A 17,476-nucleotide genomic window follows, 5' to 3' on the forward strand; every position below is an offset into this window, starting at 1 on the left:
CCAACCTATCCCCGAAACCCAGTAATCCTACCCAACCTTTTTGGACACTTAAGGGCAATTTAGCATGGCCAATCCTTTACATCTTTGGACTGTGGGAGGAAACCGGAGCATCCGGAGGAAATCCATGCACACACGGGGAGGACGTGCAGACTCCGCACAGACAGTGACCCAAGCCAGGAATCGAACTTGGGACCCTGGAACTGTGAAGCAACTGTGATAACCACTGTGCTACCTTGCTACCCATATATTTAATGTATTTTATTGACTAATATTGTCATTTATGAAAAATGCTGGAACACAGCCAATCGGATAGTACCTGTAAAGAGAAAAAGCAGGTTGGTGGGTGTGTGAAGGAGAGGATGGTTTATATAAAATGCTGTTGTTCCATCAACTCCTTTTGAGCAGACAGCAGGTATTTCTGTCTGTTAGCACAAATCTTGACAAATGTGCAGTTGTCAGTGAAAAGTGAAGCAGTGACCACGACGGTGTACAGAACAAAGGAGACGGCCATAAGGGCTGGACATCTTGGGCAGGATTCTCCAATCCCGCGGCAGAGTGTCCACGCCGTCGTAAACACAGGACTAATTCTGGCCCCTACTGTGGGCCAGCACGGCGCTGGAACGGTTCGCGCCACCCCAGCTGCCGATCCCGCGCGAACTGTGCGCTGCAGGATCTGTGCATGCGCAGTTGCGCCAGTGCCAACGAGCAACTGGCGCCAACGCGCGCATGCGCAGTGGCCTCTTTCAACGCACTTGCCCCGATGCAACATGGCACAGGACTACAGGGGCCGGCGGGTAGGAAAGGAGGCCCCCAGCCACAGAGGCCGACCCACCAATCAGTGGGCCCCGATCGCGGGCCAGGCCACGTCAGAGGCCCCCCCTCCCCCAAACAGGCCGCCACCCGACCCTTCAACGCCAAGGTCCCGCCAGCTCAGAGCAGGTTAGAACGGCGCCGGCGGGACTCGGCTCTTTTCCTACGGACGCTCGGCCCATTCAGGCCGGAGAAGCGGCGGGCTGGCCGCGGAGAGCGGCCCATGACCGGCGCGTCGCCAACCACGCGGCGCCGATGGCACCGATTCTACGCTCTGCGGGGATTGCCCGGCCCAGGGCTGGGAGAATCCGCCCCTTATATTCCTTCCCTTTTTTTCCACAGGATGTTTTCATTCAAATTAGTTGTTTCAATATCTGAGCTTTAATTGCTGCACATAGATAGTCATTCTTTGACTCTTGTTTATTAAAAGATTGCTGAATTGAGTTGGGCAGATTTGGCACCACAAAGAACTTCTACAAATTTTGAAAAGGAGAAAGCAATTGACCAGAGTTTGTGTGTGAGGGGGAGGTTGATGCGTCCTTTTCTGTTCACTAAATATTCCTGTTTAAAGAGTGCAACATTGTTCCATGATTCTCAGAGCATCAAAATATCGAAATGTTCAATGATGAACTAGGAAAAATCAAAACTAAACTCCTGGTAAAGTGAGGTCAGTGGGTCTGTCGGCATTAGAACATAGAACATAGAACATAGAACAATACAGCGCAGTACAGGCCCTTCGGCCCACGATGTTGCACCGAAACAAAAGCCATCTAACCTACACTATGCCATTATCATCCATATGTTTATCCAATAAACTTTTAAATGCCCTCAATGTTGGCGAGGGCTTTCTACCATTTCAACTGCTACATTGAGGTAATCCGCATCTGACTAAAGTAACCGGTAAGGCTAGGCTGTTCCGAAGGGGTCATTGCTTTTAAGAGCCAGGCAGCAATCTGCAGCAGTTGCTTTTGTGCATTTTGGAAACATTCTCTGCCAAATTTACGGAAAGTAACTTTTGGGAAACTTGCTGATTACGTCATATTTTTGCAGTTGGGTATTTGGCTGATTGAGGACAGTGAAGGTCCCTTTGCAGATATCTTTATTTTCGGTTTGGGTACATGAGTACATAGCTGCCCTCGATGTCAGGGAAAGATGAATATGGGAGGAGGCTGGCTAATGCCCAGTCTCCATGACATATTCTCAGCAATGATTTTTGTACTTTTAAGGCGTGGTGCACTGGAGGCTGTAATTGCATGCATGACATTACCTACTGATGTATCTACTAGAGTTTGAAGATTGACAAGATCTTATTGAAACATAAAAGATACTGAGGTGACTGTCAGGGTGGATGTTTCTCTTGTGGGAGAGACTAGAGCTAGGAGACCGGTTTAAAAATAAGGGATCTTGTATAAGATGGCGATGAGAAGAAATGTTCTCTCTGGTGAATCTTTGGAACTCTCTCCCCAGAATGTGGTGGAGGCTGGGTCAATGAATATTTTTAAGGCAGTGGTAGATTCATTCCTTTGTTAGTCAAGAATCTAAAGTTTTTGGGGATAGGTAGAACGTGGCGTTGAGGCCACAATCGCGTCAGCCATGATCTTATTGAATGATGGAGCAGGCCTGAGGGCCCAAATGGACCACTCCCCCTAACTCATATGTTCATAGGTATACATAGATACATAGAAGATAGGAGCAGGAGGTAACCTTTTGGCCCTTCGAGTCTGCTCCGCCATTCATCACGATCATGGCTGATCATCGAACTTGATGGCCTAATCCTGCTTTCTCCCCATAGCCTTTGATCCCATTCTCCCCAAGTGCTATATCCAGCCGCCTCTTGAATATATTCAAAGTTTTAGCATCAACTACTTCCTGTGGTAATGAATTCCACAGGCTCACCACTCTTTCTGTGAAGAAATGTCTACTTATCTGAGGAGGTTATATAAGGTAACAGTGACCTGAAGTACCTTTGCCGCAGGGAGTTTCCAGAAAGTTTAGTGTTGTCTGCAATATTACATAGTCTGGTTTCACCTAGTGACAAATACATTGCTCATCAGAGATGAGCAATTTATCTTATGGTCCCCAGGATTCAGCAAGTCTGAACCCTCTGGTTCTGTGATGTAATTATCTTCCCCATTGTACAGGAAACAGTCACAATCATACATGTCACCCTTTATGCTGCCTACATAGGAGCATGCCAGATATAAATAGGACACAATTCTATTCCATAACTATTCTGCTTGTGTGCACCCTTTGCTAAAAAGTTATACACACTTGTACTTGATCCCCTGCTGAGTGGGAAGATTATGAGGACCACCGCGGTTCTCCATTATTGCCATGGATAATGCTCCATCAGTGTCTGTAAATCTGCAAAATTCTTGCCTCTGCTAGCTGATATTGAGTGCACAGTATGGGCGCTCAGGGCTTCTGGTTTCTGCACTTTCGATTGCGAGGTGTGATGGTATACTGTCTGAGGTATCCAGGATCATTGTCAAGTGTTACACACTGTACAGCTTGGCAATCTGCTGAGATGGACCTGGTGGCGCTATAGCTTCAGGCTGGTTGAGGCCATGATAGGATCATAAGGTCAGCACGGTAGCATAGTGGTTAGCACAATTGCTTCCAGGATCCCAGGTTTGATTCCCGTCTTGGGTCACCATCTGTGCCGAGTCTGCACGTTCTCCCCGTGTCGGTGTGGGTTTCCTCCGGGTGCTCCAGCTTCCTCCCACAGTCCAAAGATGTGCAGGTTAGGTGGACTGGCCACGATAAATTGCCCTTAGTGTCCAAAAAAGGTTGGGTGGGGTTGCTGGGTTATGGGGAGGGTGGGGGGGGGGGGGGGGGGGGGGGCTGGAGTAGGGTAGGGTACTCTTTCCATTTCCAAGGGCCGGGCCCTGAATGGGCTGTGTGGCCTCCTTCTGCACTGTAAATTCTATGATTCCATGATAACATATCTACTGAAATCAACTGGAATGCTTCATAAAATCCATGCATAAAGCTGCATTCTAAAGACAGTCATTTGCACTTTGCTGATCCTCTTTCCTACCCAGCACAGTTCCTAATACGTGAAGAGGGCACTCTGCATCGGACTTCACTGTTATTATAATTACACAACTCTTCCTTGAAGCTTTTCCCTGTCTGATTGATGCTCTGTAACTACAAAGCTGAAAACATTATATTTTGTTAAGAGCTTCCATCTCAATAAAGATGCTTCTAGCCAATCCATGTCCAACACAGCTAGGAAATGGCCCAAGGTAGAGCTGATTCGTTTTTGGCGAAGATGCGGATCTGGATCCTAAAATTTGTTAAAGGATTGGTTAACATTGGGAGATCAGATTAATTGACTTTTAGAATGCTTTGGATTATTTGATTTGGTTTTCAGACCTTTGTGTGGCAGTAGCTGCATCACCCAATGTCTCTTTAAAAGAATCTAAAGCAACGCCTAATCCTGTGGCATGCAATACCATTTTGCAGAGGACAATATGCTGATTGATCAGATATAGAATATTGAAATGAAGTTGACTCATTGTAAGCCTACAAATCTGTTTTAAATGTGGATTCAGACCAAATCCATTTATATTTACCACTACCCAATTGTACTCTCCGCATTAAAATGAGAATGGAGTACAAAGTGATATTGTACTGTAAAATTAGTCTCCAAACTCCTCTTCCATTCCATGCTTGATTAAATCTTCAGTTGCATTCTTGTATAAAGTTTCTGTTTTGTTTCATGATATAAATAATTCCTATAATTAAAATACCTACATCATCAATGGTACTGGGACAACAATTTTTTTTTTTACAGCTTTAGCACTAAATACCAGGAGCACATAAGTGAGATCTTAAGATTTACTTATTTTGGAGCTAAAAACAGGAAATGCTGTTGCTGCAGCATCTGTAAGCAGAAAAGACCAGGTAATATTTTAGATGTACAGCTTTCACCAGAACTCTGGTGGTACTACGGCACTGAACTAAAAATAAAGTAATTTATTGAATGGCCTGTTTAGGTTCCCCCTCTCCAGAAATTCTGATTAGTTAAAGTGGTTCCCAGGTTATGGCTGGGAACTCCGTACCGGGAAACCAGCTTTGAAAATAATTGAACATTTCTGGTTGGGTGGGGGTTAGAAATCCAAGCCACAGAGGTCTAGGGAACAGCAGGGCCCTAGATGGCCCAGATGTATCAATCTGTAAACTCCCAAGTCTGATTAAATCAGTACCATGTGAGCAGTGTGTATACTGACTGAGCTGTATTGGAGTGGGATCAGGGGCTGGCATGGCTGGCTGGATAATTGATTATGGTTTTTCCCAATTACCAGAATGACTAGGATTGTTGGAGATAATACCATGACGTTGGAGCTTCATGTTTCTTCTTCCCTCCATTTCCCCCACCTCCAGAATAAGCTAGTTGCAGGTGCAGTTTATTCATTGTTAATGCGTGGGGATGTTCTGTGTCCCATCATTACAATTGGTGTGGTGGGCTAGATGGCGTAGTGGGAAACACAAGGCCCGCACAACACAAGGATGTTCTTTTAGTTAGACTTGTTTGTTGACCTTTTTAGTGGCCTGCCTGTGAATTGCATGAATTGGAGGGAAGCACAAAGAACCAAGTTTTCTTTTAATTGCAAGCCGGCTGTGCTCTGGAGCACATTTCCAACTATGTTGTATAGCAAAGGTGGCTTCTCTGTGTAAGCAAGCTTCACATGAGTGGCATACAAACAATGGATGCCAGAATCTGTTTGTGATCCTCTTTTACCCTCCTTTTCCAATCGAGCTAGAATGAAGCACCAGTAGTGTCTTTCTTTGTGTAGTAGACCTGTTTAAAACTAAACTTCAAATTCTATGTAGCTTTGGACTTGTGGAAGTTTCTGGTATCTACATTTATCACTACAAAACCTGTGCTAATCTTCTATCTTAAGCATATGAGTCTTACTAAAATCTCACTCTGTCTGAATTAGCAAGTCTGCTTGCTTTCTGGCAGTGGGTTTTTATCTTCTTAGCAGTTGTACCTTCACCTATAATTGTACGAGGACCATTCCCACTAAAAAGAGATCTAATATTTGTACTTATTGGTTTTGGTCATTCATCCCCACAGTTTTGCATCAGTCTTGGGTTTGTTGCTTATGCAATAGACAGGATATCTTACAGCTTTCTCACTCTCATTTCTTCTCTTCCACTCTACTCCAAGCGATCTCTTATTGCACCCAAAAGCTCTGTTGAATGGAACATTATGTGGGTCGACACCTTAATTTGGAGTACCCAGGTATTGCAAATGGTATGAACATTATGTGATCATTAGCAAACATTTCAATTTCTGACCTTAAGTTGTAAGGAAAGTCATTGAAGCAAGTTAAGATATTTGGTCACTATCCTGTAGATTTCTTGCAGTGATGTTCTGTTTGGCCTCCAACAACCACAACCATCTTCCTTTGTGTTGTGTATGACTCCAACCACTGGAGAGTTTCCTTTGATTTCCACTGACTGCAGCTTTGCTTGGGGTACTTGATGTCACACTTGGTCAAATGCTGCTTGGAGGTCCAGGGTGATTAATGAAAGCAGTCAGAATCATTTGAGGAAATGGAGGGATTGGGTTTTGAGGGGTGAAATGTAAATTGGGTATGTTCTCACTGGAAGGCTGAAAGTTGGGAGGTGAAATGATTGCTGTTTTTGAACTCTGAATGGTCTAGATAATATAAATGATCACACTTTACCGTGTCCAATGTCATGGAAACTGAGGACACATCCTGTTCTTGAAGCAGAAAGATTCAAAACCAGTCCTCGAAAGCAATATTACTGTGCGTGTGTGGCCAATCTATGGAACAGATTCCTGAGGGAGACATGGAAACGGTAGTAATTCATTCATATCCAAGTTAGACCGATTTCTGTTAACAAAAACCATTTTAGGATATAGTGTATGATGCATTTCATGATTAATTTGAGAATGATGGCTGGGAGGAAACGGTGACTTGGAGCTATGGTTGACCGAGCCTTCCACCATTGGGATTTTTAACATCTCAGACTAGGTCTGCTCATAGAATCACAGTTTGGTTACAGCACCGAAGGAGGCCTGTCAACCCGTCGGTTCTCCGTTTGAGGAATGCAACAAGTGCCATTCCCCTGCCTTCTCTCTGTAACCCTGCATATTTTCACTTTTCAGATTTCAGATAATAATCCATCCCCTCTTGAATGCCTCCATTGAATCTGCCTCCACGACACTGGCAGTGTATTCCATTTCCTAACCACTCTGTGAAAAGGTTTATCCTCATGTTGCCTTAGCTTCTTTTGCCACTTACAATAAATATGTGCTTTCTGGTCGATCCTTCCACCAATGGGAACAGTTTCTCCCTGTTTACTCCGTTCAGAACCCCCATGATTTTAATAATAATTGCTTATTGTCACAAGTAGGCTTCAATGAAGTTACTGTGACAAGCTCTTAGTCGCCACATTCCGGCCCCTGTTCGGGGAGGCCGGTACGGGAATTGAACCCGCGCTGCTTCCTTGTTCTGCATTACAAGCCAGCTGTTTAGCCCACTGAGCTAAACCAGCCCCTTCTCCTCTATCAAATCTCCACTCAACCATCTCTTCAAGGAAAACAACCCCAACTTATCTACCTAACTGAAACCCCTGATCCCTGGAGCCATTCTTGTGAATCTTTTCTGCACTCGTTGCAATGCCATCACATATTTCCTGAAGCTTGGTGCCCAGAGTACAATACCCCAGTGAAGGATGGACTTGTGTCTTATAGAAGTTGAGCACAATTCCCTTGCTCTTGTACTCTATGCCCTATTAATAAAACCTAGGATACTGTATACTTTATTATCAGCTCTCTTGGCCTTCAATGGCTTATACACCTATGCACGCAGGTCCGTCTGCTCCTGCACCCCTTTAGTGTAATCGCTTAATTTTATATAATCTCCATGTTCTTCATACCAAAATGAACCATTTTTAAAGTTCCTCCTCACAGTTCACAATGCTTCCAGGTTTTGTATCAATCACAAATTTTGAAATTTCCCTGTACACCGATGTCTAGATCATTTACTATATCAGGAAGAGCAGTAGTCCCAACACACCTTGTAATTGCAAACCTTCATCCAGCCAGTAAACCATCCAGTAGTCATTACTCTCTGTTTCCTGTAATTCAGCCAATGTGTATCCATGTTGCTGCTGTCCCTTTTATTGTAGAATAATTGATCAAGATTGATCGCTCTTAAAAGTCAACAACTACATTAATGTGACCACCAGGATGATTGGAGTTAACCAGAGAGAGTTGGTCTTTTCAACCTAACAGTTCCTATGTGTTCCCAGCTATGGAGTTCTCCCTAAAATATTGGGAGCCTTTGATGGACCCTTCAAAGTTCCTGTTCTTTGCCGCAGAAGGTTGTGGAGGCCAAATCACGACCGAGATAGATAGGTTCTTGATTAATAAGGGGATCAGGGGTTATGGGGAGAAGGCAGGAGAATAGGGATGAGAAAAATATCAGCCATGATTGAATGGCAGAGCAGACTCGATGGGCCGAGTGACCTAATCCAGTGTTCTTCAAAGTCGGGGGCGCGGTGTCGGAAGGGTCGCGGAGCCGTTGTCCGCGGCGCTCCCGATCGCGCAAATCCCTGCGCAGCAGCTGGCTTTTCATAACGCCGGCTGCAAGCGGCCGCGAACATGTAAAAAACAAAATTCGCCCGCATTGCGCATGCGAGCACGATGATCAGCACGCATGCGCTGTGCGGCCACTATTTTTTTTAACGGTTGTAGCTTTTTGTTTTACAAGTTCTGTATTCATTTATTTTATTCATTTATTTTATTCCTTTTATTTTTTTTTACATGTTCGGGGGTTTTTTATTCATTTGTTTCATTTTTTTTTTTACAAGTTCGAGGGGGTTTTATTCATTTTTTTCATTTATTTTACTCATTTTTTTTTTTACAAGTTCGGGGGGGGGTTTTATTTGATAAAATTTTACAGGAAAAAAATGCAGAACTTTGGACAGATGGAGACTCCATACTTTCTGACACCAGAAGGCTTTACCTTCATCCAACAGGTTCCACTGGGGGAGCGTGTACGAGGGCCAAAGGGACCCAAAACCATTTCCTCCAGTTTTGTCAGCAGCAAACAAGGTAAGAGAAAATGGTGGGTCGCGCAGGTCGGCCGGCGTGGGTCGCGAAGGTCGGCCGGGTTGGGTCCTGAAGGTTGGCCGGTTGGTAAAAATGGGTCTCCGGAAAAAAAGATTGAAGAACACTGACTTAATCTGCTCCTCTGTCTTATAGTCTTAAAACCATTTCCATGTCTCCCTCGGGAACCTGTTCCATAGATTGGCCACTCACTCACAGTAGAGTATGAGCCTTCAATGGAGTTTAAAATATGTATAAACAATCATACCAGTCCATATCTGTTTTCTTGAAAAAACGGGGAAAATGGATTGGATCCAGGATCTAGTGAGTCATCGATAAATGCTGTACTTATGTAATTAGAACCAGATTTCCTGTGGTTTAAGAATGAATAAATACTTCATGCTTATAAGGGCATGTTGTGAAACCATACTATACGTTTTAAGCCTTTGCATTCTTCTAGTGACATACATTTTCCCCCTAACATACCAGTTCCCAGGAATTGAATGGACTGCTGGTGGTTGGTTGTGGCTCCAATTTTGACTTCTAAGCATATTTATAGATTTTGCTTTTTATTCTTTCCCATAAAAGGTCTGTATTTCCCAGGTCTTCCACTGTACACTGCTGGGGTTGAGCTCACTTTCCCACATGTGTTGTACTCTTAGTACACGTGGAGCTGCTTTTGGTGACAGCACTGTAATATAGGCACGGTTGTACAGTTGGCTGCAGCATATGTAATTGTCACTTTGTGCCACAGTTGGAATGCATAAATCATTGACCATCAGGCGAGAGGAACTTTGCCTGTCTGTACAAGCAGCTTTGCCATATTGGCTTTTATTGAGTCATTGTTGATATCACCAACAAATACTGACCTCAAGAAGGTGATTGCAAGCTGCTTTCTTGACCTGCTGCAGTCCATGTTATGTGGCTACACCCACTGTTGAAGTAGGACTTCAAGAACTATTGGTGATGGACTTCCGATTGCGGCTATGCCTGGGTAGGTCGCACGTTCGGCAGCTCCCGCTATTAACGGACTTTGGGCCCTTTTAAGGAGCTCCAGCGGCACTTAGACGACGATTCCCAGTGTGGGAAGGTAGCAGTGAGGATCCCCCAGCACTGTATGTATGGAGTGGACCAGGAGCGGAGCGGTCAAAAAAGTGGCATTAGGGAAGAGAGGAGAACGGGTGCGAAAAAGCAAGATGGGGGCGGGCAGAAACCAGGCAGCGTGGGCTCGGTGGTCGTGAGAGCAGCGGGAGTTTTTGAAAAGCTGCTTTGCGGAATTGAAGGCGGAAATGTTAGCCCCTATGAAGGCGTCGATCGAGAGGCTGGTGGAGACCCAGAGGATGCAGGGGACGGCGATTAAGGAGGTGCAGCAGAAGGCCTCTGATAACGAGGATGAGATCCTGGGCCTTGCGGTGAAAGTGGAGGCGCACGAGGCGCTGCATAAAAAATGGCAGGCGAAATTTGAGGATCTGCAGAACAGGTCGAGGAGGAAGAATCTGCGGAATCTGAGTCTCCCTGAAGGCGTGGAGGGGTCGGATGCTGGGGCGTATGTGGCTACGATGCTGGGCACGCTGCTGGGCGTGGGCGCCTTCCCGAAGCCCCTGGAGCTGGATGGGGCGCGTAGTGTCCTGGCGAGGAGATCGAGGGCGAATGAGCCGCCGAGGACTGTGGTGGTGAGGTTTCACCGACAGGGAGTGTCTTGAGATGGGCGAAGGAGGAGCAGAGCAGCAGGTGGGAGAATGCTGAAATCTGCATTTATCAGGACTGGAGTGCAGAGCTGGCAAGAAGAGGGCAGGATTTAACCAGGCCAAGGCGATTCTCCACCGAAAGGGGGTGAAGTTTGGGCTGTTGCAGCCAGGACGACATATCAGGACCGACACCACTACTTTGATACGCTGGACGAGGCGTGGACCTTTATCAAAAATGAGAAGTTGGACTCAAATTAGTGGTTCATAGCATGTTACGGGGGATGTTGGGGAGTGGGAGGGGGCGATTTGTGTGTTTTCTCGGTATGTGTACTGGTTTGGGAGGGGTTGTTCCCCGCGTTTGATGGGGGGAGTGGGGGCCAAAGGCCCTGGGCCTTTGGGGATCGGGGATCGGCTGCAGGAGAAAGGAGCTGCGCCACAGGGGGCGGGGTCAGCCTAGGCAGGGAACGTGGGCTTTTTCCCGCGGAAAGGGGGGGAGCCTGATGCGGGGGGCGGTACCGGACTGGAGCCCACACTGTTTGTAGGGGGAGTGGAGGGGGGGGACTTGGGCCACCCTACTTTGATGGGGGGAGGGTGGGAGACTTTGAGGGGGAATCCAACTGGGGGATCGCCGGCAGAGGTGGGAGCGGCCGGAGTCAGCTGACTTACGGGAGAGCAATTGCTTGGCCGAGGGAGGGGGGAGTTGGGGGGTGGGAACTGGGTTGCTGCTGTACTGACTGAGGGGGAGCTGGAGGTAAGAGGGAGAGTCGGGGCGGGGAGCCTCCGCCTGGGGGGCTGGAGAGTGCGGGAGACGTGGGCACGTGGCTGGCCTAAAAAAGGAGATGGCTAGTCGGCAAGTGGGGGGTGGGTGGGGGGTAGTCCCCTGATCCGGCTGATCGCGTGTGTCATGTGAGAGTACCTTTAAGACATGGATGTTTAAGCAATGTACCTTTAAGAAAACAGTGATGTCAGAGTGTGGGTGGAGCTGGGCTTTAGATCAGCCAAATTGCAGTTTCAAGTTTCAGTTTGAAAAGAGCTTGGGAGTGTCTGTTTGCAGTGAGCTGGATCTCTGCCATGAAAGACTATCTCTGGATGATTTGAGTGATTTAAACTCATAATAACCTGATGTGATTCTGTTTAAAGGTGTTAAGTCTCTTGGAAGTTTGAAGGAACATTTTGAGGAATTATTTACTGTTGCAATATTTGCGGCGTTATCTTTGAAGAAAGGGGTGTTAAGAGATCCAATGTTTATTGTTAAGTTGAGTTCATGGAATAAACATTGTTTTGTGTTTAAAAACCCACGTGTCCATAAATTGTAATCCCACGCCTAGGGAACAAGCCGTGTGCTAGGAAAAGCAACAAATACATTAAAGGGGAGGTTGGTTGAACTCCATGATACATTTTGGGGTTCTGAAAATGCCTCTCCCATAACAATTGGGGGCTTGAGGGGGATAAAATTCTATCTATTGGATTGGCTTTTGTGAACTTAAAGACAGTGAAGGACTGTTGCTTTTCCGGTGTGGTATTTTAGTTTAAGTGGGGAGTGTATTGTGGACAATGGCTCTTTCAGAGGCTCAGAAGTTTTTGGGGGTGGAGACTGTCGCACGCATTACTTTACGGACAGAGACGGAAAGCAGCCTGTTGGGTCTGGCAAAAACATTGCAGTTAACATAACCTGACAAGGACTTCCGGGTGCGGCGATGACCAGCTAAGTCGCACGTTTCGGCAGCTCCCGGTGGAACGGACTTTTGGGCTCTTAATAGGAGCCCCAACGGCAATTTTAACGGCTAAAAACAATGTGTGGTAAACCAGAAGGGAATCCCCCCTGGACACGGATGGAAAAAGGAGAGGAAAGTGGCTGGATTGCGGTGGATCCTCTAGAGCAGCGGCAAGGAAGGCAAGCACAAAGCAAGATGGCGTCGGAAGGTGGCAGTTTAATATGGGGCCCTTACCAACAAGAGTTCCTGCGGCGCTGCGTGGAAGAACTTAAAAAGGAGATGAAGAAGGAGCTGTTGGCCCCGATATTACAGGCGATTGAAGGGCTAAAGGAGGAGCAAAAGACCCAGGAGCAGGAGCTTCGGGTCGTGAAGGCAAAGGCTGCTGAGAATGAGGACGAAATACAGGGCCTGGTGGTGAAGACAGAGATGCACGAGGCACAACACAAAAGGTGTGTGGAAAGGCTGGATGTGCTGGAGAATAATGCGAGGAGGAAGAATTTAAGGATTCTTGGTCTTCCCGAAGGTGCAGAACGGGCGGACGTCGGGGCATATGTGAGCACGATGCTTCACTCGTTAATGGGATCGGAGGCCCCGACGGGCCCGTTGGAGGTGGAGGGAGCTTATCGAGTTATGGCGCGAAGACCGAGGGCTGGAGAAATTCCTCGAGCCATAGTGGTGAGATTTCTCCGATATAAGGACAGAGAGATGGTCCTCAGATGGGCAAAGAAAACCCGGAGCAGTAGGTGGGAGAACGCGGTGATCCGCGTATATCAAGATTGGAGTGCGGAGGTGGTGAGAAGGAGGGCAAGCTTTAATCGGGCCAAGGCGGTGCTGCACAAAAGGAAGGTTAAATTTGGAATGCTTCAGCCGGCAAGACTGTGGGTCACACATCAAGGGAAACACCACTACTTTGAAACGGCAGAAGAGACGTGGACTTTTATTGTCGAGGAGAAACTGGAATAAGCGGGCTAGAAAAAGAACGTTTGGGACAAAGTGGTGGGGTGATTACGTGGGGTGAAGGGGGGGGAAAAGGGGGAAGAGATGATTTCCCAAATTGTGAATCCTGCGACCATGCAACTTTTCTCTCTTCCCCATGTCGTGGGGGAGGGAGGATGAGGAGCTGGGGGCGCCGGCCATTGGGGGCGGGGCCAAATGGGAAACGCGGGCTTTGTTCCCGCGCTATGGTAATCATGGCGGGAACAGGAAAGCAGGAAGGAGGGGGCCTCGCACAGTGGGGGCCGAGGTCACGGGGGGAAGCCGAGGTCGGCCAGAGTTTGCTGACTTCTGGGAGCAACATGGGGGGTGCAATTACGCTAGAACAGGATCTAGCGGGGGGGGGGGGGTTAACTGGGTTGCTGCTGCTGGGGAGAAGGGGGAGCTGGTATGGGGTGGGGTGGTCGGGCCGGGAGGGCGCCGTTGGGGGGAGATACGGCTACGTGGGAACCGGGTGAGGAACTGGACTGAAAAAGGAGATGGCTAGTCGACAGGGGGGGGGGTAGGTAAAGAGCCCCCCAACCCGGCTGATCACGTGGAATGTGAGAGGGCTGAACGGGCCGATTAAGAGGGCACGGGTACTCGCACACCTAAAGAAACTTAAGGCAGATGTGGTTATGCTGCAGGAGACGCATCTGATAGACCAGGTCAGACTACGCAAAGGATGGATGGGGCAGGTGTTTCATTCGGGGCTAGACGCAAAAAACAGGGGGGTGGCTATATTAGTGGGGAAGCGGGTAATGTTCGAGGCAAAGACCATAGTGGCGGATAGTGGGGGCAGATACGTGATGGTGAGTGGCAGATTGCAAGGGGAGGCGGTGGTTTTAGTGAACGTATATGCCCCGAACTGGGATGATGCCAATTTTATGAGGCGTATGTTGGGATGCATCCCGGACCTAGAGGCGGGAAAGTTGGTAATGGGTGGAGATTTTAGTACGGTGCTGGACCCAGGGCTGGACAGATCGAGGTCCAGGACCGGAAGGAGGCCGGCTGCAGCTAGGGTGCTCAAGGACTTTATGGAGCAGATGGGAGGAGTAGACCCCTGGAGATTTAGTAGACCTAGGAGTAAGGAGTTTTCGTTTTTCTCCTATGTCCACAAAGTTTATTCACGGATAGACTTTTTTGTTTTGGGAAGGGCACTGATCCCGAAGGTGACGGGGACGGAGTACACGGCTATAGCTATTTCGGACCACACTCCGCATTGGGTGGACCTGGAGATAGGGGATGAAAAAGAACAGCACCCACCCTGGAGAATGGACATGGGATTATTGGCAGATGAGGGTGTGTGTTTAAGGGTGAGGGGGTGTATTGAAAGGTACTTGGAACTCAATGACAATGGGGAGGTTCAGGTGGGAGTGGTCTGGGAGGCGTTGAAGGCAGTGGTTAGAGGGGAGCTGATATCTATCAGGGCACATAAAGGAAAGCAGGAGGGTAGGGAAAGGGAACGGTTGTTGAAAGAACTTTTGAGGGTGGACAGACAATATGCGGAGACACCGGAGGAGGGACTGTACAGGGAAAGGCAAAGGCTACATGTAGAATTTGACTTGTTGACTACGGGTAATGCAGAGGCACAATGGAGGAAGGCACAGGCTGTACAATACGAATACGGGGAGAAGGCGAGCAGGTTGCTGGCCCCCCAACTGAGGAAAAGGGGAGCAGCGAGGGAGATAGGGGGGGTGAGAGATGAGGTGGGAGAGATGGAGCCGGGAGCGGAGAGAGTGAATGGAGTGTTCAAGGCATTTTATTAAAAATTATATGAAGCTCAGCACCCGGAAGGGAAGGAGAGAATGATGTGCTTTCTGGATCAGCTGGAATTTCCTAAGGTGGAGGAGCAGTAGAGGGTGGGACTGGGAGCACAGATTGAGACGGAGGAAGTAGTGAAAGGGATTGGGAGCATGCAGGCGGGGAAGGTCCCGGGACCAGACGGATTCCCAGTGGAATTTTATAGGAAATATATGGACTTGCTGGCCCCGCTACTGATGAGAACCTTTAATGAGGCTAGGGAAAGGGGGCAGCTGCCCCTGACTATGTCAGAGGCAATGATATCGCTCCTCCTAAAGAAGGAAAAAGACCCGCTGCAATGCGGGTCCTATAGGCCCATTTCCCTCCTGAATGTGGATGCTAAGATTCTGGCCAAGGTAATGGCAATGAGGATAGAGGATTGTGTCCCGGGGGTGGTTCATGAGGACCAAACTGGGTTTGTGAAGGGGAGACAGCTGAATACGAATATACGGAGGCTGCTAGGGGTAATGATGATGCCCCCACCAGAGGGGGAAGCGGTAATAGTGGTGGCGATGGATGCCGAGAAAGCATTTGATAGAGTGGAGTGGGATTATTTGTGGGAGGTGCTGAGGAGATTTGGCTTTGGAGATGGGTATATCAGATGGGTACAGTTGCTGTATAGGGCCCCGATGGCGAGCGTGGTCACGAATGGACGGGGGTCTGATTATTTTCGGCTCCATAGAGGGACGAGGCAGGGATGTCCTCTGTCCCCGTTATTGTTTGCACTGGCGATTGAGCCCCTGGCCATAGCATTGAGGGGTTCCAGGAAGTGGAGGGGAGTACTCAGGGGAGGAGAAGAACACCGGGTATCTCTGTATGCGGATGATTTGTTGTTGTATGTGGCGGACCCGGCGGAGGGAATGCCAGAGATAATGCGGATACTTGGGGAGTTTGGGGATTTTTCAGGGTATAAATTGAACATGGGGAAAAGTGAGTTGTTCGTGGTGCATACAGGGGAGCAGAGCAGGGAAATAGAGGATTTACCGTTGAGGAAGGTAACAAGGGACTTCCGGTACTTGGGGATCCAGATAGCCAAGAATTGGGGTACATTACACAGGCTTAATTTAACGCGGTTGGTGGAACAGATGGAGGAGGACTTTAAGAGATGGGACATGGTGTCCCTGTCACTGGCAGGTAGGGTGCAGGCGGTTAAAATGGTGGTCCTCCCGCGATTCCTTTTTGTGTTTCAGTGCCTCCCGGTAGTGGTCACGAAGGTTTCTTTCAAGAGAATCGAGAAGAGCATTGAGTTTTGTGTGGGCCGGGAAGACCCCGAGAGTGAGGGGATTTTTGCAGCGTAGTAGGGACAGGGGGGGGTTGGCACTACCGAGCCTAAACGACTATTACTGGGCCGCCAATATTTCAATGGTGTGTAAGTGGATGGGAGAAGGGGAGGGAGCGGTGTGGAAGAGATTGGAGAGGGCGTCCTGCAGGGGGACTAGCCGACAAGCAATGGTGACGGCGCCGTTGCCGTTCTCACCGAAGAAATACACCACCAGTCCGGTGGTGGCTACATTGAAAATTTGGGGGCAGTGGGGACGGCAATGGGGAAGGACGGGAGCCTCTGTGCGGTCCCCGATAAGAAATAATCATAGGTTTGTTCCGGGGAGAATGGATGGGGGATTTGGAGCATGGCAAAGAGCTGGGGTAGTACAATTGAGAGATCTGTTCGTAGATGGGACGTTTGCGAGCCTGGGAGCGCTGACTGAAAAATATGGGTTGCCCCAAGGGAATGCATTTCGGTTTATGCAACTGAGGGCTTTTGCGAGGCAACAGGTGAGGGAATTCCCGCAGCTCCCGACGCAGGAGGTGCAGGATTGAGTGATCTCAGAGACATGGGTGGGGGATGGTAGGGTGTCGGACATATATATGGAAATGAGGGACGAGGGGGAGATTATGGTAGATGAGCTGAAAGGGAAATGGGAAGAAGAGCTGGGGGAGGAGATTGAGGAGGGGCTGATGCCCTACGTAGGGTAAACTCGTCGTCCTCGTGTGCCAGGCTAAGCCTGATACAACTTAAGGTTTTACACAGGGCGCATATGACTGGAGCACGGCTCAGTAAATTTTTCGGGGTAGAGGATGGGTGTGGGAGATGCTCGAGAAGCCCAGCGAATCACACCCACATGTTCTGGTCATGCCCGGCACTACAGGGGTTCTGGGTGGGTCTGGCAAAGGTGCTTTCGAAGGTGGTGGGGGTCCGGGTCGAACCAAGCTGGGGGTTGGCTATATTCGGGGTTGCAGAAGAGCCGGGAGTGCAGGAGGCGAGAGAGGCTGATGTTTTGGCCTTTGCGTCCCTAGTAGCCTGGCGCAGGATATTGTTAATGTGGAAGGAAGCCAAACCCCCGTGTGTGGAGACCTGGATAAACGACATTGCAGGGTTTATAAAGTTAGAACGG

At 48.4% G+C, this 17,476-nt stretch overlaps 1 protein-coding gene across 2 annotated transcripts in view; it reads left to right on the top strand.

The window, feature by feature from the left end:
* The window catches only part of LOC140386632 (protein phosphatase PTC7 homolog), a 256,860-nt gene that overhangs the window by 56,611 nt on the left and 182,773 nt on the right, over nucleotides 1-17,476 (top strand). The window contains exon 2 of one of the 2 annotated variants that reach the window (XM_072469127.1): nucleotides 8,836-8,911. The exons of the other annotated variant lie outside the window; for it this stretch is intronic. Coding sequence (XP_072325228.1) covers nucleotides 8,836-8,911 — 76 coding nt within the window. The remainder of the gene's footprint in view (nucleotides 1-8,835; nucleotides 8,912-17,476) is intronic. 2 annotated transcript variants of the gene reach the window in all.

Source organism: Scyliorhinus torazame, chromosome 12 (assembly GCF_047496885.1).
Source record: "Scyliorhinus torazame isolate Kashiwa2021f chromosome 12, sScyTor2.1, whole genome shotgun sequence".
Lineage (NCBI taxonomy): Eukaryota > Metazoa > Chordata > Chondrichthyes > Carcharhiniformes > Scyliorhinidae > Scyliorhinus > Scyliorhinus torazame.